This window comes from Nicotiana tabacum, chromosome 6, assembly GCF_000715075.1.
Source record: "Nicotiana tabacum cultivar K326 chromosome 6, ASM71507v2, whole genome shotgun sequence".
Taxonomy (NCBI): domain Eukaryota; kingdom Viridiplantae; phylum Streptophyta; class Magnoliopsida; order Solanales; family Solanaceae; genus Nicotiana; species Nicotiana tabacum.
Genome location: NC_134085.1, coordinates 42,192,879 through 42,213,480, shown reverse-complemented (window position 1 = coordinate 42,213,480; position 20,602 = coordinate 42,192,879). Strand labels below are relative to the sequence as shown.

The 20,602-nt window shown below is 40.3% G+C and overlaps 1 protein-coding gene across 1 annotated transcript; it reads left to right on the top strand.

Moving 5' to 3' along the window:
* The first annotated feature begins 255 nt into the window (after window positions 1–255).
* LOC107789177 (uncharacterized) lies at window positions 256–7,448 on the top strand. Its single transcript, XM_016610955.2, has 8 exons — window positions 256–515; window positions 603–902; window positions 1,761–2,044; window positions 4,337–4,465; window positions 5,354–5,476; window positions 5,833–5,940; window positions 6,548–6,726; window positions 7,061–7,448. Exons 1-8 carry the CDS (start codon window positions 368–370, stop codon window positions 7,182–7,184), a joined length of 1,395 nt encoding a protein of 464 aa, XP_016466441.1. The 5' UTR covers window positions 256–367; the 3' UTR covers window positions 7,185–7,448.
* The last annotated feature ends 13,154 nt before the right edge of the window (window positions 7,449–20,602 follow it).

Here is a 20,602-nt window from a genome sequence, read left to right as displayed (position 1 = left end):
CGAATTCCAGCATATTATGCTGAAATATTTTCAGATTTTTAAGAGTATTTTTATTCAAATTTTAACTTTACATAAAGAATAGCTAAAATTCGATTACTTTTAAAACTGCGGCTATTTTTCCATTATTAATGGTAAATATGACTATTTCTGATTTTTTCCCATTTGCCTCACCAATTTGGTCATGGGCTTGTCCATGAGGAAATTGGGCCAATCAGCCCAATATTCTGTGGACCGACGTCTGTTTGATTCAAAAATTCCAAGTCATCTCCCGCACTCTCTTTCTTCAGCTTCCCGCCGGCGATTTCCCTATTACCGTTTCAGACTCGTGGTTAGTGCACCGAGCAATCGATCGCTGTAGACGGCGAATATGGCCCCACCGAACTCCGGTCGCACAATATCTCAACAAGCCTTCGATGAATTAGTGAAAGAAAATATTGAAGATCTTGGAATGGACCCAACAGAAGCCCTTGAAGACGCCATTCAAACCCTATCTCTCCAAGGCGTCGATCTCTCCGGTATTTTTAGTTTCTGTAACAGACTCCCCCCCCCCCCCCTCTCTTCTCACTAAATCTTACTTCAGTCTGTTTCATGTTCATTCTCAGGTATTGTGACTAGCGTTTCGGGATCTGGGGAGGAAAATCCGGTAATTCAATCACTTGAGAGGCTGAAGGAATTGGATCGTGATTGGAAGCAGGGAGACGGGGATAAGAGCGACGTGAAGCAAATTATTGAATGGTTAGATAAGTTAAATGATGTGTGTAATGTTGATGGATCAGGAAATGCTGCTATAGCAACTAAGAATGGTGCTGTAGGATTGGTGTGTTCCATATGTTGTAAACTTGGGAGTGGATTCGATCAGGGCCTTGTTTCAGCTCTGAAGACGTTGGCTTCTTTACTTCATGGTATGACACATATTTTAAGTACATTAATTTTCTTTGAGGGAATGCGTGTTATTGGAATTTATGCGTAAGTTTAATGACTTTGTTACTTTTCAATTATTTTAAAGAAGAAGAAATAATAAATAGTGAGATGCTGGACGTAATACATCCTTTTTTTTCAGTCACATGCTGTCAGATTTTCAGCACATATAGATGTTTTCTTACTCCACTATTTTATATTGGCCGTGAAACTGAACATCGCAATTCTAGTTCTTGTTCTTGTTAATGAAATGTTTACTTATAGTTTTAGTGTTTTACAACGAATGCTTTTAATTAGGTTAAAATTGTGGATCTTTTTTGTATCTGTTCAGTTGTTCTGTGTAATTTACTGGAGGCATGCGTCTAGCACAAACAGAAAATGAAGGTTTTTGAGCTGATTGTGCTTTTGAGAAAGCAAATCCTAGTTCCTACTTCTTATCTGAAGCATTAGTCGTTAGTACATTATTTGGATATGACAGCATCTATTTACACTTTCATGCATCACTAGCAGGTTTAGAGGATGAAATGATTATGCTTAGTGAGTGTTGTAATATTTTGAAAGTCGTAATGTAGAAATTTCTCAAGTCATAATTTTTAATTTTCATTCGCTTCCCACTTGTGGGATTACATTGGGTGTGTTGTTGTTGTTGTTGTTGTTTTTATGATTTTGATTTGCTTATGAGATGACACATAGATATGTGACTCATACTGCCTAAATATCAGTTCCATACTTGTAAAATTATGGTTGAATATTTTGGCAGTTCTTCATGCCCTTTTGTCTAAATGGGAAAGTTGATATTATCTGTGGTAAATGTCTAATATGCATAATTGTATCATGTGCAGATCTACAGAGCACTGAAATGTTTAGAGAGAGTAATGGTCCAAAGATGGTTATGAATATCCTAAACAATAGGAAAGAAAACATAAGCATCTTGAACAGCGGATTGTCTGTTGTTTCTGCAGCTGCAACTGGTAATGCGGTCCTCAAGGAGGCATTTATGAACTTGAAAATTGATGAGCTGATTCTTCAATGTTTAAGAGAATATAGTAGGGGGAGCATTCCTTATTTATATGACGCTTTACGAGTCTTGCTAACATCTGATGATAATCGTGTTGTGGCCTCTGAAGTAAGTAAACATTAAAGCAGTAGTTGCTATTTCATGTTAATTGCTCATCAGATCCAGAGTTTTGTCAAAGGCGAGCTTAAAGCCCTGAAGCGAGGCTCAAAACATGTTGAGCGCTTTGCCTCGCTTTGTGGGCGCTTTAGTGTCGCATCAAGGCTCTAAGGCATACGTTTCCTTGCTAATGAGTGTAATCCTGAAAAGGCGACATTAAACAATTGAATTTCACTTTATTGTAAATTTTTTTCAATTTCTTTGTCTATATGTTTGTTATTCATGTTTATAATTATTAGTCTTGGACTACACAACAACCCAGTATAATCCCACTTAGTGGGGTTTCGGGAGGGTAGTGTGTACGCAGACCTTACCCCTACCCTGGGATAGAGAGGTTGTTTCCAAATAGACCCTCGACATTCTTCCCTCCAAGAACTTCTCACCTTGCTCTTGGGGAGGCTTGAACTCACAACCTCTTGGTTGGAAGTGGAGGTTGCTTACTATCAGAGCAACCCCTCTTGTGGACTACACATACATATTTATACTTTTTCTCCAGTTGTGCCTTTTTTCATTAAAACCCACGCTTTATTTGCGCTTTGCGCTTAAAGCCCCAACGGACCTTAGAGGTTTTTTGCACTTTTCGCCTTTAATACCACTGAGGGGTCGTTTGGTAGGGTGCATAAAAATAATGTTGAATAGGGTGTATTAGTAATACTGGTATTAGTTATGCTGGTATTGGTTATGCTGACATATTTCTTATCCATTGTTTGGTTTGATGTATTAAAACATTGCACAGTTTCTAAAAGAATTGCTTGTTTACAAAAATGCCCTCAAAACCAGTCCATCACTCTAACTTTTTGAAAGAAACATATGTTGAGAAATGTTTTTATATGAAAAAGTTTAAAAAAACTTATTTGATTTGTCTACCTATATTTTAATATAGAGCTAAATATTTATTTATAAAAAAAATATATGCTAAGTATTTATTTATTTACTAGAGATATAATTTTATTTCTCACTATTTGGATTATTTTAAACTTGGGAGGGAGGTGCGGCGGGGGAAGGAAAACGCTTTCGGAGATCGAGCATTAATATAATAACTAGCATATTTTAATCAAGCATAAATTTTGAAGGACAACTTTGTCTTTAACTAAGCTAATGCATGCATTAAAACCCATTGCATTGCTAATACCATGATTTTCTATGCATTAGTTATGCATAATACCAAATAGGATGTATAACTAATGCTTCCATAACTAATGGATAAGTTCAAAATGTCTACCAAACAAGGTATTATTAATACACAAAGCTAATGCATGTATTATTTTATCTAATGCATCCTACCAAACGGCCCTTGAGTTTTGTCACCATAATACAGGTGGAATACTTAACATGGATAGATTTGTGCAACCTATTCTATTCTTTAATAAGTTTGGGATCAAGCTAATTTTTGAAACTGAACAAGATAAATATGATCTATGACCTGGACCAGTATATGATGAAGTTCCCAAAAGCACCACTTCTGAGCGAGCAGTCTTTCAGGTTGTATCGTTGCATCGACGCTCACTTCTGACAAAAGCAATTCAGTCATTACCACATGAACTATAGAAAACTGAAGATTTCTCCCTATTTTATATTTCCAGACAACCTTGATTATATCACCTGAATAGGAGCTGCATTATGCTAGTCGTACATCATATTTTGACAAAATTCTTAGTTTTTTTTAATATGTAAAGTAAATATACTAAATGTAGAACCAAAAAGGTACTGTGAAGTACGAAGTAAATTGTTAGATTATAAGTTCTTTTGTGGCAAAATAAATGACACAGATCGCTCTTCAAAGTTTAAGCTTGATCATCTCTGACCAGTTTTCTTTAAAAGTGAAGATTTGCAGCTTCATCTTTTTATTTAACTCTCAAACCTGTTCAAATTGACTTTCAATTAAGCAACTATACATTCGTATTTGAGGAGAAAAATATATTTTTAGTGAATCCATTATTGCTGACCCAATGATTGAACTGCAGATCAATGACCCTTGACTCCAGATAAACCAACTATGCATTCAAATGGAGGATGCTGTATTAATATGGAACTTGAACTGCTTATCCTAGATCCACTTATTTACTGATTTATGAATGTTCTGGGTTATGAAGATATCAACTGGGGTGGGAGTTGGTTGAATTGGTATGGTAGGCCGACCTTAAGAGAGTATATGGCTTTAACAATCATGATTGAATTTTTTACATTTGTAAGGCTTGCTTTAAACAGTGAGACTTTGTGTAATGTTATCGTTCTCAACTGTAGGTTTACGGGTACGCCAGAAGGTTTGCCAAAATTGGAATTGTCGAAGCGCTTGTTGGTTCACTTCATGAAGGGATAAAGTCGCCTAGTCTAGTGTCTGCAAGCATCGCTTTGAAGGCTGTTGCTGTTAATGTAAGTACTGAATAATGTAAGAAATATATTCAAGACTCAAGGAATATGTTAATTATATACTTTGCATTTTGCATATCGGCATTCTTAAAGCCCTTAAACTTAAATCTTCCTTGGATCTGTCATAATACACTATCCCTTTTAGACATTACACTATTCGTAATGTACGCCCTCATACGATTATCTTGCAACACTTGTTGCTGGAATCAATAAACTACTACCTTCAACAATAAATAAAAGAAATACACTATCCTTTTCATATCTGGGCACTCTCCCTCCCTGTAAGTGATAGTTGTTGTATGCTAACATAGATCCACATTAACTGTAGTTAATCAAATTTTCTCTGCAGTATTGTCGTCAACTGACTAACCCCGTTAGATGGGCTTATGAGTCTTTAAATCAGGAGATGGTTTTTTCACTAGTCCTCATGTATTAAAGGTACAGAATGATGTTAACCGATCATATTCAGGAGCTAATTGTCAATTTCTCATTTTTATTTTTATTGCTAATTGTCACTTTGATGACTCATCTTGTTTTGGAAGATTGCTACTTTAGTCATAATACACAATGTGTACCTTGACTAGCAGTATTAAGGTATAAATTATCTTATGCAAGGTGCAATAAAAATAAATGAGCTCTGAAGGAAATATTACTATCTTGAGGAAGTGAATATTATTTCAACCCTTAGAAGAATTTTTTTTAATCAGCAACTGCATCTAGCATGTACTCAGCTAGGTGGCAAGGCATTAGTTGTAAGTTCTCTTAGCTGCCGTTGGCTCCACTAATAACAAACTGATGATCATAAAATTTTTCCTGTAGTCAGGGACTTGTAAGTTTGAGTCAGTTTTTTTATAGTTCCTAATTGTTATTCTGTCCTAATTTTGGCTTCAGGATGAAATATGCAGAGCTGTTGCTGATAATGGTGGTATAGATGCAACTCTTCGATGCATAGATGACAGCAGTGAACAGGGTGAAAAAGTTGTGGCCAGAACTTGTTGCTCCTTGTTATCTAAGGTGCAAAGTTGATTATTTATTCAAACATATATGCTCATCTTCCATGAAAATTTGGTAATGTAAGCATGATTCCTTTTGATATGGCAGATTGGCTAATTTTAGCAGCTGATTGTGCCTATGTATTGGTGTAGACAGAAGTCCCAATTGTCTCAGAAGTTTTGGTCATAGCATATTTGTACACTTTAGATTTAGTTTCTGATATACAAATTGAATTTTTCGTGTTTAGTAGATTGAATAATCTGAATCATGTTTCAACCTGTGCATGTAACTTCAGCTTTCTTTTGGTCCTCATGAACTGATTATCTGCTATTTGTCTTCCTACTTAAAATTAAATTTTAATATATTATAGTGAGCAGTTGGCAGGAAGTGACATAAACAAGAGTGCTATTGTAGAAAAGGGTGGCATGGACAAGCTTATTAAACTTGCAACAAGATTTTCTGATGATCCGTCTATGCTACAAGAGGTAATACCATTAGCTGTTACATAAATTTTCTCCAAATCACTATTCTCTAGAAAAGGGTGGCATGGAGAGGTATGGCTGGATATCAAAGACCTCCATCAATTGACTGACTGAATCAATGTTAAGAGAACCCCCTTTTTATATGATGACTTGAAAGAATCACCTAAGAATATATATATATATATATATATTTTCCTTCTTTTGTATCTCTTTCTGTGGATGAAAAGAGTACCAGCAAAGGGGAATATCTAGTATGGAAGCTACTGCAATTTTTGGAACCTGTCGCCCAATAATGATAATCTACAACAATTGAGGGAAAGCCGATTAGTGTAACACTTCGTCACATTTTTCTTCCGGTCATACCCTTCCAACCACCTCGTTAGTTAGAAGCTTCAGAAGGTTAAAAGTGTAGCCATACGAGTAGTTATTTCTTTTTAGTTTCACTCTGATACTATATTTTATTTATATAATATATTACACACAAGTTTCAGCTTAGTGACTGGTGGTGGAAAATGTTGATGCGGTGATGGTTATACTTGAAAACAGGACTATCTGCATGTACACAATTTTGTCACCATAACACCTCTTTGATGCTCTTTCCATTTTCCAGGTCATGTCTATGATTACCGTACTGTCCTTGAGGTCTCCAAATAATGCTGCCCGTGCAGTTGAAGCTGGAGCTGGTGATACTGTTATCCAAGCTATGCAGAGGTTTCCAGAATCAGAGCAACTGCTAAAAAGCTGTTGTTTCATGATTCGAAATCTTGTGGTTAGGAATCCAGAAAACAGGCAAGTGCCACTAGACTTTTTATTTTCTTTCTGCTGATATGTTAAGCATATGGTGTGCCAGTTTGTAAGGGTAGACTGCCAAAAAAAACTTTCCGCACCCGGCATCTGTAGCAAACAAATTGTGCATTATATATCTTTTACTTATACTTTAATCACTTTATCCTGATTAGTTTATATATATTCTCACCTTAATGTCACCACATCATGGTAAAATTATGTGGTTTGGTGCAAACATTGGGTGCTGGTAAGTTTTTTGTCAGCCAGTTTCCTAGGAAATAAGTAGTTTTGACATTGTGAAGCTCCTTGATGAAATTACTTCATGTTTTGTTTTCAGAACTATTTTGCTTGGTAATGGCATTGAGAAGCTCATCAGAAAGGCCAAGATGAATCACAAGAGCTGTAAGAATGCTGCAACTGATGCACTTAGGGATCTTGGACAAGATAACTATAACTTGTAATTCACACCAGTAGTCCAAGCTAAGTTTTTGTTGGTCTCCCCACCCACCCCCACCCCCCCCAAACCCAAGAACCCCGCTCACAGTCCCTCACCAACTCTCTAGGCCTGTAAAAGGGAGAAGATCATGCCGTTTATTTTGGATAGATTTGCTTGATCGATGCACTTCCAGATACTCGAATACTTACCGTCTATTATACTTAAAAGATGTATGATTTTATAACTTAATGATTTTGGTTTTGATTATAACTCGAATATCTTCCATATCATATTCAAGTGTACAAGTGTAACTTTTAATTTGAATTCTAAGAAACACAGTTTACTAGTACATGAGCTATTAAATAACGACGTAGTCAAAACTTCTAATACAACTATCTGGAAAGATTGAACAGTGCTAAATAAACTGAGAAAAAGAAGAGTCTAGGTTTGCGGATGCCAAAGCAGCTACCTCAAGTTTCCAACAGGTAATGCTCCAAGCCTAGCAACCATCGGGTCCAGATGTACTTGGACCTGCACACGAAGTGCAGAGTGTAGTATGAGTACAATCGACCCAATATACTTAATAAGTAACAGAACTAACCTTGGGCTGAAGCAGTGACGAGCTCAGAAAGGTACAGTCCAAATCCAGATAATAATAGTACAAGTATAACAGGGAAATGACAATAATACTTAGAGATATCTCATAGTCAGTTTATACAAAGTACAGAAATATAGACATGCTTTAAAATTCAAAAATTAAGCTCAATACCGGTAAAATATGTCAAGTATAGCTACCATGAAGAATGCTACATATCTATGCCTACATAAACAAATACGCATATCAAATGCAATGCATCACAATGATACTCCCATCTACTCACGCTCTCAGGGTACTCCATCTGACTGTCTCAACTCTCACTCATCACACTAAATCACTCAACACTGTATGGTACCTGCGCTCATTGCTGGTATGTCAGACTCCGAACGGGCGGATTCTGCCCAAGCGCTAATAAAACCTGTTGTGGCGTGCAAACCGATCCCATCATGAATCAAATACCTGCTGCGGCGTGCAACCCGATCCCATCATGAATCAATAAAGCCTGTTGCGGTGTGCAGCCCGATCCCATCAATATCACTCACCATCCGACCCTTAATCCCCAACTCAGTCATCAATCTCTCTAGTCTCTTGTGCTCACAAATCTCATGCCAATCAGCCCAAACAATGATAACATGATGTGACAACAAATGATAACAGAGACTGAAATATGATATGCAAATGAATGAATATGATTGAGTGTGTAATTTCAATTTAAGCAAATAATTCAATAGTAGAAATAACCTCACTAGGTCCCAACGGAATAAACATATAGGCTAAACATGATTCAAACATGGATTGCAGCTCAATTACTCTAACACGTAAGGATTACATGAATGGCAATAAGGTTTGATAACTACACGGTACCACGGGATCAACCAAGTCACAATTACTATGATACACGCCCACACGTCTGTCACCTAGCATGTGCGTCACCTTAACACCAACCATATAACACGAAATCCAGGGATTCATACCCTCAGTACAAAGTTTAGAAATGTTACTTACCTCAAACCACACAAATCCCTACTCTAACAAGTCCTTGCCTCGCGAATCGGCCTTCGAACGACTCGAATCTAGCCACAAATAGCTTAATACAATCAATACTAGCTATAGGAATTAATTTCATACGAGAAAGCTAAGTTCTTTTAACCAAAGCTAAAAAGTCAACCAAAAAAGTTAACCCTAGGCCCACGTCTCGGAACTCGATAAAATTTACAAAATTCGAACATCCATTCAATAATGAGTCTAACTATTACAAAATTATCCAATTCCGGCGACAAATCAACCTTCAATCCTCTAAATCTCACTCCCAAATCACTAGTCCAAAGTTCTCCAAATTTCACCTCAAAAACACCTAATCTATGTGGAAAATTCAATGGGTATTCAATATTAATGAATAAAGATGACCAAAAGTTGCTTACCTCTTGAAATCTAGTGAAACCCCTCTCAAAAATCGCCACTAGCCGAGCTTGCAAAGTCCACAAATGAAGAAAACTCGGAACCCTTTTGAATTATAACACTACCAGCACTTTCGCACCTCTGGTCCATGATCCACTTCTGCAGAACTGCATCTGCTAGTTCCGCACCTACGAAACTCACTTAAGCCCCCGACCAATCGCACCTGCGGTTCCCTCCTCCTACCTGCGGGACCGCTTGTGCGGGTCACACCCGCTCCCGTGCTTCCGCTCCTGCGGAGTCCTTCCGCTTCTGCTACCCCACACCTTCCTACCCGTTTGCGCTTCTGCGGACCTTCTTGCGCGGAAGGCGCTTCTGCGGACTTTCTTCCGTACCTCCGGTCCCAGGCTTTCTCACCAACTCTCGCATCTGTGCCTACATGGATGCTTTTGCGGCTACGCACCTGCGGCTAAACCTTCGCAGATGTGGTTACACTAGAACAACTGTCCACAAAAATTTCTCAAGTCCAATTCTTGATCCGATTTCAATCCGAATCACTCCTGAGGACCCGATACCCATCCAAACATACCAACCCATCCTAAAACATCATAGGGACTTAGTCAAACCCTCAAATCACATCAAACAACATCTAAAACACAAATCGCATCCAAATTCAAGCCTATTGAACTATTTGATTTCCAACTTCTACAATCGATGCTGAAACCTATTAAACCAACTCCGATTGACCTCTAATTTTGCACACAAGTCTTAAATGATAGAATGAACCTATTCCAACTTCCGAAACAAAAATCCGAGCCTAGTAACAACATAGTCAACTCTTGGTCAAACTTCTCAACTCTCCAAACTTCAACTTTTCCAACTTTCGCCAAAACAACCTACGAACCTCTAAATCAATATTCGGACACACTCCTAAGTCCAAAATGGTCACACGGAGTTAGCGGACCATCAAAACTCCATTTCGGGATCATTTACACATAAGTCAACATTCGGTCAACTCTTTCAACTTAGGCTTACAACCTTAGGACTAAGTGTCCCAAGTCATTTCGAAACATCCTCAGAACCTAACCAACCACCCCCGCAAGTCACATAACAACAAATTAACATAAAATATGTAATAAATGGTAGAATGGGGCGACAATACTCAAAACGACCGGCCGGGTCGTTACATTCTCCCCCTCTTAAACAAACGTTCATCCTCGAACAGGTCTAGAATCATACTTGGAGTCTAAAATAGGTGTGGATATCTGCTGCGCATCTCCCGCTCGGTCTCCCAAGTAGCCTCCTCAACTGGGTGACTTCTCCACTGTACTTTCACTAAAGCTATATTCTTTGACCTCAACTTTCGAATTTGTCGATCCAAAATGGCCACCATCTCCACATCATAAGTCAAATCCTTATATAACTGAACCGTGTTGAAGTCCAAAACATGAGACGGATCACCGAAATACTTCCAAAGTATGGAAACATAAAACGCTGGATGAACACTCGATAGACTAAGTGGCAATGCAAGCTTGTAAGCCACCTCTCCAATCCTCTCAAGAACCTCAAAAGGGCCAATATACTGAATGTTAAATTTCCCCTTCTTCCCGAACCTCGTAACACCCTTTATGCGTGAAACTCTGAGCAATACCTTCTCCCCCACCATGTAGGCAACGTCACAAACCTTCTGATCGGCGTAAATCTTCCTCTAGAATGCGTTTGCGAAGCCGATCATGAATCAACATAACCTTTTCCAAAGCATTCTGAACCAAGTCAGTACCTAATAGCCCAGCCTTACCCGACTCAAACCAACCAACCGGAGACCAACACTGCCTCTCATAAAAGGCCTCATACGAACCCATTTGAATACTCGATTGGTAGCTGTTGTTGTAGGCAAACTCTGCAAGCCCTAGAAACTTATCCCAAGAATCCCCAAAATCCATGACACAAGCATGTAGCATATCCTCTGATATCTGAATGGTATGCTCGGACTGTCCGTCCGTTTGAGAGAGGAATGTTGTACTCAACTCAACTCGTGTGCCTAACTCTCGCTGCACTGCTCTCCAAAACTGTTATGTGAACTGTGTGCCCCAATCTGAAATAATGGACACTGGCACACCGTGAAGGCGAACAATCTAGCGGATATAGATCTCAACCAATCGCTCCGAAGAATGGGTAGTACCAACTGGAATAAAATGTCCGAACTTAGTCAACCGGTCCACAATCACCCAAATAGCATCAAACTTCTTTAAAGTCCGTGGGAGCCCAACTACAAAGTCTATGGTGATACGCTCCCATTTTAACTCAGGAATCTCAAGCCTCTGAAGTAAACCACCCGGCCTTTGATGCTCGTACTTCACCTGTTGATAATTCAAGCACCAAGCTACAAACCCCACTATATATTTCTTCATTCTCCTTCACTGGTAGTGCTGCCTCAAGTCCTGATACATCTTCACAGCACCCGAATGAATGGAATACCACAAACTAAGGGCCTCTTCAAGAATTAACTCACGTAGCCCATCCACATTGGGCACACAAATCCGACCCTGCATCCGCAACACCCCATCATCCCTAATGGAAAGCTCCTTGGCCTCACCGTGCTTAACCGCGTCCTTAAGGACAAGCAAATAGTGGTCGTCATACTGACGCTCTGTGATGCGATCATATAAGGAAGACCGAGAAACCACACAAGCTAGAACCCGAATAGGATCCAAAACATCTAACCTCATGAACTGATTGGCCAAGGCCTGAACATCTGATGCAAGCTCTCTCTAACCAGCAGGAATATATGCAAGGCTACCCATACTCACCGCCTTTCTACTCAAGGCATCGACCACCACATTGGCCTTCCCGAGATGATATAATATGGTAATATCATAGTCTTTTAACATCTCTAACTATCTCCGCTGCCTCAAATTTAGATCTTTTTGCTTGGACGAGTGCTGAAGACTCCGATGATCTGTAAATACATCACAAGGCCCGCCCTAGAGATAGTGCCTCCAAATCTTTAATGCATGAATGATGGCTGCCAACTCCAAATCATGAATGACGTAGTTCTTCCAATGAGGCTTCAACTGGCATGAAGCATAAGAAATCACTCTACCCTCCTGTATGAAGAAACATCCAATACCAATCTGAGAAGCATCATAATACACTGTGTATGAACCCGATGTTGAAGGCAAAACTAGAACTGGAGTTGTGGTCAAGGCAGTCTTGAGCTTCTAAAAGCTCTCCTCACACTCATCCAACCACCTGAATGGAGCACCCTTTTGGGTCAACCTAGTCAAAGGCATTGCAATGGACGAGAAACCCTCCACAAAACGACGATAATATTCGGCCAAGTTGAGAAAACTTCGAATCTCAGTAGTCGAAGACGATCTAGGCCAACTCTAAATTGCCTCAATATTCTTTGGATCCATCTTAATCCCCTCACTGGATACCATATGCCCCAAGAACGCCATCGAACTGAGCAAAAATTCACACTTGGAGAACTTAGCATAAAGCTTCCCCTCTTTCAACGTCTGTAGCATAATCCTCATATGATGTGCATGCTCTTCCTGGCTACGTGAGTATACCCAAATATCATTAATAAATAATATGATGATTGAATCAAGATATGGCTGGAATACACCGTTCATCAAATGTATGAATGCCGCTAGGGCATTGGTCAGCCCAAAGACATCACAAGGAATGCGTAGTGACCATAGCGGGTCCTGAATGCCACCTTCAGAATATCAGAGTCCTGAATCTTCAAATTGTAATATCCAGACCTCAAATCAATCTTAGATAACACTCTAGATCCCTGAAGCTCGTCAAATAAGTCACCAATGCGCGGTAAATGATACTTGTTTTTAATTGTAACTTTGTTCAACTGTCTATAGTCAATGCACATCCACGTGGTACCATCTTTTTTCTTCAAAAATAAAACCGATTCACCCTAATGCGACACACTAGGCCTAAAGAACCCTTTATCAAGAAGATCTTGAAGTTGATCTTTCAACTATGCTGGTGCCATAAGATATGGAGGAATAGAAATGGGCTGAGTTCTTAGCACCAATTCAATACCAAAATCAATGTCCCTGCCGGGAAGCATGCCCGATAGGACTACATAAAATACGTCCAGAAAATCTCGCACTATTGGAACAAAATCAATGGCGGGAGTATCAACACCAACATCCCTCACAAAATCCAAATATGACAAATACCCCTTCCCAACCATCCGTTGGGCCTTCAGATATGAAATCACCCTACTAGGAATATAGTCCAGAGAACCTCTCCACTCAATCCTAGGTAACCCTGGCATCGGCAACGTCATGGTCTTAGTGTAACAATCTAGAATAACATGACATGGGGACAACAAATCCATGCCCAGAATCACGTCAAAATCAACCATACTAAGCAATAAGAAATAAACTCTCGTCTCCAAACCCCCAATGTCACCACACACGACCGATACACACGGTCCACAATAATAGAATTGCCTACCAACATAGATACATGAACATACGAAACTAATGACTCACGTGGAATATCAAAATAACGTGAAAAATATGATGATACATATGAATAAGTTGAATCGAGGCCAAATAATATGGAAGCATACATGTGGCATACTGAGACAATACCTGTGATCACTGCGTCTGAAGCAACGGCCTCTGGCCTGGCAGGGAAAGCATAGTCGCGAGCCTGACCGCCATCTGATCGGCCTCCGTCCAAGATGACCTCTAGCTACCTAAGCCCCACCTTGAGCTGGCTTAGTGGGTGGTGTAGTAACTAGTGCAGAAGTTATAGCCTGACTCTTCTGCTTAACTGGACCTCCAAAAAGACAAGGATAATAACTCTTCACATGAAAAAAATCTCCACACTCAAAGCAACCCATTCTGACAATGGCGGCAGATACTAAATCGACCCCGAGAACTAGAAACACTACTAGAATGACTTGGCACAAATGAATCGTGAACTGATGGAGCACGAGATAAACTTTAAGCTGGGAGAGCAATGAGAGATGACAAATCCGAAGATCACTGTATGAATCATGGCTAGCTGATGCACCACGATAAACTGGACGAACTATCTGAGCGGACCTATAAGGACGACCCCTACTTTGGTAGGACTTCCTTTTAGAAGAAACAATGTTGAAAACACCCGAACCATGAGGCCTCTTGGCCTCCTTCTCCTCACTCTCCTAAATACGGACCTGCTCTAGCCGCCTAGAAATATCGACGGCCTCATAGAACCTAGCACCTGAAGCAAGCTCCCCAGTCATTAAGAAGCGCAGTCCATAGTTGAGGCCATCAATGAACCTCCTAATCCTCTCCCTCTTTACGGGAACCAACCAGATCTTGTGATAAACCAACTCTGAAAATCTCATCTCATACTTGGTCACGGACATACCCTCATGGCGTAGTTTCTTAAACTGCCTATGCAACTGCTCCCTGCAGGTCTATGGAACAAACTTCTCCAAGAAGAGAATTGAGAACTCATGCGACATAAGTCGTGCAGCGCCGGCTGGCCTGCCCAACTCTTAAGCCTCCCACTATCTGAAAGTTGCCTCTAACAGCTGAAAAGTAGTAAATGAAACTCCACTAGTCTCCAGAATACATGTCGTGTTAAGGATCCACTAACACCTGTCTAAGAAGTCCTTAGCATCCTCTAACCGATGAATGCAAGAGGCCGGAGCTTCCCAAAAAGCTCTGGCCTCTTTTGCTTCTCGTCACTCATAGGTGGACCCACCTAGGCCTGAGCAACTACAATTGATTAGGCTAGTAGTACCCCCGATGTCTGAAGTCTTTGAACCACCTGCTCTGGAGTATGGGTGACAGGAGTCTAAGTACCTCCCCCGGCCTGAGAAGTGGCTGGTGCGGCCTGAACTTAAACCGCTTGAGCAAGGCTAGTGCATACAGTCATTATCTAGGCCAAAGCCTCCTGAAGGTCTGGAATCACAATGGGCACAACTGGTGCCTAAGCTAGTCCCACTGGCTCAACCACATCTGGTATCTGCTCCCGAGCTGGATCAACTGGTGGCTCCACGGGTGCTGCTCTAGTTGTTGTACGAGTTGTACCTTGGCCTCTACCTGTCACGCCCCAAACCTGGGGAGAAGAGGCTGGTACCCGTTGCCTCACTTAACCTAGCGTACCAACTTGCGGATAGCTCTAAACATACAATGTCATACTTTGGCCATGGGGCCACATTGCAAGACAATTTTCGAAGCAAAATATAAAACTGAATGGAAACTAGTTTTGACTAAACAACAATATAAAGCTGGGCCGACAAGGCTGTTATAACTACTACAGTTGACAAACCAACAAAATATACATACAAGGCCTACAAGCCTAACATACTATCCTAACTGACATGATATGTCTACAAGCCTATACGGATGGATGTACTGTGATTGGAACAAGGCCCCAACCTACCTATAACATATATACATATATACACAATATGTACACAAAACCCTAGACTCAAAAACTCTGAAAGACGTGGAGCTTACCGATCAAGCTGAACTCGAGCAACACATACTGAGGAGGTCTACCCGTTTGTCTTTATGAACTTGCAAGAATGAAATACAACGTCCCTAGAAAAAGGATGTCAGTACGAAATAATATACCGAGTATGTAAGGCGATAAAATAACTGAAAGATGAAACAAAACTGATAATATAATAACTGAAAGTAACCAGGAGTCAAATAGGGTCCTTCCCGCCGATTATAGCTCGATGGTGGTGAAAATACTGTAATACTGTATACATATATAGACCCTCTTCTCTCTTGACTGGAAGAAGACAATACTTAACTGAATATAAAGTCCTGATAAGGAAGAATACTATAACATATGAGACTAGGATAATGTACATAAGTTCATGAATACGGACTTCTCTTTATGCCTCGTTATCAAACTCATGTAGTTACGGGATCATGCTAAAATGAAGAAATGTTTAGCCTTAACATACCTTATCGCAATATTCCAATCACCAAGTTGAAATCACCTCTTCTCACCTTAATCTACAACGATGATAATAATACTATAATTAAGTTACGACAGATACAACTATCGTATAACGAACGATTGGCTTATTTTATTAAAACGGGCAGCATCTCCCCTTTGATCTTTACTTCCTCCAAATTCAAGATAACACCAACAACACAAGAACACAACAATAACAACATATATACATTATTTTGCAACCTTATATACACCACAAAATACTACAAAATAGCCCAACACGCCCCAATCTCTTCATACACAAAACGACCACTGTAGTAGTGTAAAACAGTCCGAAAATGTTATGACGAATGACCAGCCCACCACCCTAAGTTTATGTGGTGTTTATCCACACCCTTACTCCTTCAAAACTCCATAAAAATGTAGTAAAACACGCAATCCAACAGCAACACAAAATAGTCCACAAAACAATCCGCTACAAGTGAATAACTTGAACTCACGAGCTTTCGATCACCGTCCCGTGAGTTCTTACATGTTACATACCATATTTTTGTACGTGAAAGTATTCCATAAGTAAATTGATATAATCTCAGAAATGAGATGTTACATCCCGCATTTTCGTACGTTAAAGTTTCATCGTAAGCTAATCGACGTAAGCTCGGGAATGAGATTATTTGAGATTATAAGTATTACGCTATTTAAAATAAGTGATAAGTAGAAGGAGAGGGTAAGCGAATCGAAGAAAATGAGTTCCGTCAGAGTTTGATAATTTGGGGATAAAATACGATCCAAGCTATATTACCCGGTATTTAGGGGCTAGTGTCATACAAGGTACCACATGACCATGATAGTAAGATGTATAAAGTATGTTAAAAGTGAGTAGTATTCTAAGTAATTTGGGATAATTCTTAATTATATAAATAATTGGGTAATTATGGATTTTTAGTGGGAGATTATCTAATTAGTTAAGCATAATTTGGATAAGGTTATGTGTTCCCAACATGGTAGCATGTGTAAAGCTTTCATTAAGCCTAATGTGACTAATATGTCATGAGGCTAGGTGGCACCTTTAGAGGGCCTCTTGGCTAAGCCATAAAAGGCTTCTTAAATTCAACAAAAGACATGTAAGATTATTATCAAAATTCACAAAATAGAGATGCTCACCTCCTCCCATTTCCTCTTAGACCTCAACTGGCGAACCTGTCTATAAACAATGGCAACTAGCTCCTGCTCATAACCCAAGCTCTCATCTAGCTGAATCACTGAAGTCTAACACATGTGACAAGTCGACATGATACCTCCGGAGCATACACACGTGGAAAAATGGATGAACTCCCGATAGACTGGGAGGCAAAGCAAGCTCATAAGAAACCATTCCAACTCGTCTGAACACCTCAAATGGGCCTATAAACCTTGGGCTCAACTTTCCCTTCCTCTTGTACCTCATAATCCACTTCATTGGCAAAAATTTCAAGAGAACCTTCTCACCCACCATAAATGATACATCACGCGTCGTCTGATCCGCGTAACTCTTCTGTCTGAACTGTGCTATGAGAAGTCGCTCCTGAATCAACTTTACCTTTTCCAAGGCATCCTTTACCAAATCAGTACCATATAATTTAGCCTCACTGGGATCAAACCACCCAATGGGAGAATGACATAGCCGACCATATAAAGCCTCAAATGGAGACATCTCGATGCTGGACTGATAATTGTTATTGTAACAAAACTCGGCCAAAGGAAAGAAGTGATCCCACTTCTCTCCAAAGTCAATCACACATGCTCTGAGCATGTCCTCCAAGATTTGAACTCTCCACTCCGACTGCCTATCGGTTTGGGGATGAAATGCTGAGTTGAGCTATACACGGGTCCCCAACTCACTATGTACTACTCTCCAGAAATGCTAAGTAAACTGAGGACCTCTATCTAATATGATGGAAATAGGCACACCATGCAACCAAACTTCTCCTAAATATAAATCGGGCCAACCTCTTTGAAGTATAAGTAGTCACAACCGGAATGAAGTGTGCCGACTTGGTCAACCTGTCGACAATGACCCAAACTGCATCAAACTTCTGCAAGGTCCGCGGCAACCCAACTACAAAGTCCATAGTAATGCGCTCCCATGTCCACTCCGGTATAGTCATCTGCTGGAGTAGGCCACCTGGCCTCTGGTGCTCATACTTAACTTGCTGGCGATTTGGGCATCTAACTACATACTCAACTATGTCTTTATTCATCCGCCGCCGCCAATAATGTTGCCTCAGGTCGCGATACATCTTTTTAGCACCTGGATGAATAGAATACCAAGAACTGTGTGCCTCCTCTAGAATCCTCTCCCTTAAGACATCGACATTAGGAACACATAGATGACCCTGGAGTCACAGAACACCATCCTCGCGGATAGTAACCTCCTTGGCACCACCCTATAGTACCGTCTCTTTGAGAACCAACAAGTGCAAATCATCAAACTGTGGAGCCTTGATCTGCTCCAATAGTGAAGACTGGGCAACGATGCATACAAGAACGCGGCTGGGCTCTGAAATATCCAACCTCGCAGGTCTGTTAACCAAGTACTGAATGTCCAATGCTAGTGGCCTCTCCTCTACTGAAATTAATGCCAAGCTACCCATACTCTCTGCCTTTCTAATCAAGGCATTTGTAGCTACATTCGCCTTGCTCAGATAGTAAAGAATGGTGATATCATAATCGTTCAGTAACTCAATTCATCTGCGCTGCCTCAAATTGAGATCACTTTTCTTGAGAAAATGCTACAAGCTGCGATGATCAGTGTTAACCTCACATGAAACCCTTAAAGATAATGCCTCCAGATCTTAAGAGCATGAACAATCGCGGCCAACTCTAAATCATGCACATGGTAATTTTTCTCATGGATCTTCAACTGACGTGAAGCATATGCAATAACTCGCCCCTCCTACATCAAAACACAACCCAAATCGACGCATGAAGCATCGCAATACACATATATATCCCTGAACCGGAAGGCAACACTAGAACGGGTGCCGTAGTAAAAGCTTTTTGAGCTTCTGAAAGCTCGCCTCACAATTATCAGACCAATGGAATGGATTACCCTTCTGGGTCAATCTATTCAAATGTGCTATAATAGATGAGAAGCCCTCCACAAACTGACGATAATAACCTTCTAACCCCAAGAAACTTCTGATCTCAGTCGCCGAAATGGGTGAGGCCAACTCTGAACTGCCTCAATCTTCTTGGGATCCACCTTAATACCCTCGCCTAATACAATATTCCACAAGAATGCTACAGAATCTAGCCAAAACTCACACTTGGAGAACTTAACATATAACTTTTGTTCCTGAAATGTCTGAAGCACAACTCTCAAATGCTGCTCGTGTTCTCCATGCTATACGAGTAGATCAAAATGTCATCAATGAAGACAATGACAAACGAGTCAATGTATGGCCTGAACACCCTATTCATCAAATCCATAAACGCCGTTGGGGCGTTAGTCAAGCTGAAGGACATCACTGGAAACTCATAATGGCCATATCTAGTATGGAAAGCAGTCTTTGGAACATTCGAGTCCCAAATCATCAACTGATGGTACCCCTCAAGTCGATGTTAGAGAATGCCCTAGCACCCTACAACTAGTCAAACAAATCATCAATATGCGGCAACGGGTACTTGTTCTTAATAGTAACTTTGTTCAACTGGCGATAATCAATGCACATCCGCATAGTACCGTTTTTCTTCTTCTTCACAAATAACACTGGTGCACCCTATGGTGATACACTTTGTCACGACCCAAACTGAAGGGCCATGACTAGAACCCGACCACACTTGCCGAGCACCAACGTACATTTCATCTAACCTTCATTATTATCTTTTAAGGCTGACGAGATCAATATAAATGGTAGACCTAGATCATGGACAACCAGCAATAAAATATGACGGCATGAAAAAACATAGCAGGGGATGACCAGACAATCAAGAAACTACGTATAAGGTATGAGCTACCACGCTACTATGAAAGACTATACAACAAAAACTAGCCGACAAGGCATACCAAACTATACATGAGCCGACACCTGTCTATGAGCCTCTAAAAGAACATAAGTGTTGCAACATAGCCGGAACAGGGCCCCGACATACCCATAATGTCTATAACAAAAATTACATACCAAGACCAAGGCAAGTCCGGAGAAGGGATCTCGCCAATCACCGCTGAACTAGACAGTCTACTGTGGTGGGGGAGCTGCACCTGCCTGTCTATCAGGACCTGCAGCACGACATGCAGCGTCCACAAATAAAAGGATGTCAGTACGAATAAAGTACTGAGTATGTAAGGCAAGGAACCATAAATGCGATCAGTAATGTAAGCAAGGATAGAGAATATACAACCTGTAACATCTTAGTACCTCTGAGGGCTACTTACATGAAATGCATGATACATATGTATAAATACATAAACCTTTAAAGCATTCGCCTCTGTGGGCATCATCATCATCATATCGTACCCGGCC

Bases quoted from the DNA above. Each gene is read 5' to 3' on its own strand.
- LOC107789177 (XM_016610955.2), top strand. From the start codon at position 368: ATGGCCCCACCGAACTCCGGTCGCACAATATCTCAACAAGCCTTCGAT. The intron at 4,466-5,353 runs GTAAGTACTGAA...TTTTGGCTTCAG, and splicing joins TGAAGGCTGTTGCTGTTAAT to GATGAAATATGCAGAGCTGT. The intron at 5,941-6,547 runs GTAATACCATTA...TCCATTTTCCAG, and splicing joins ATCCGTCTATGCTACAAGAG to GTCATGTCTATGATTACCGT.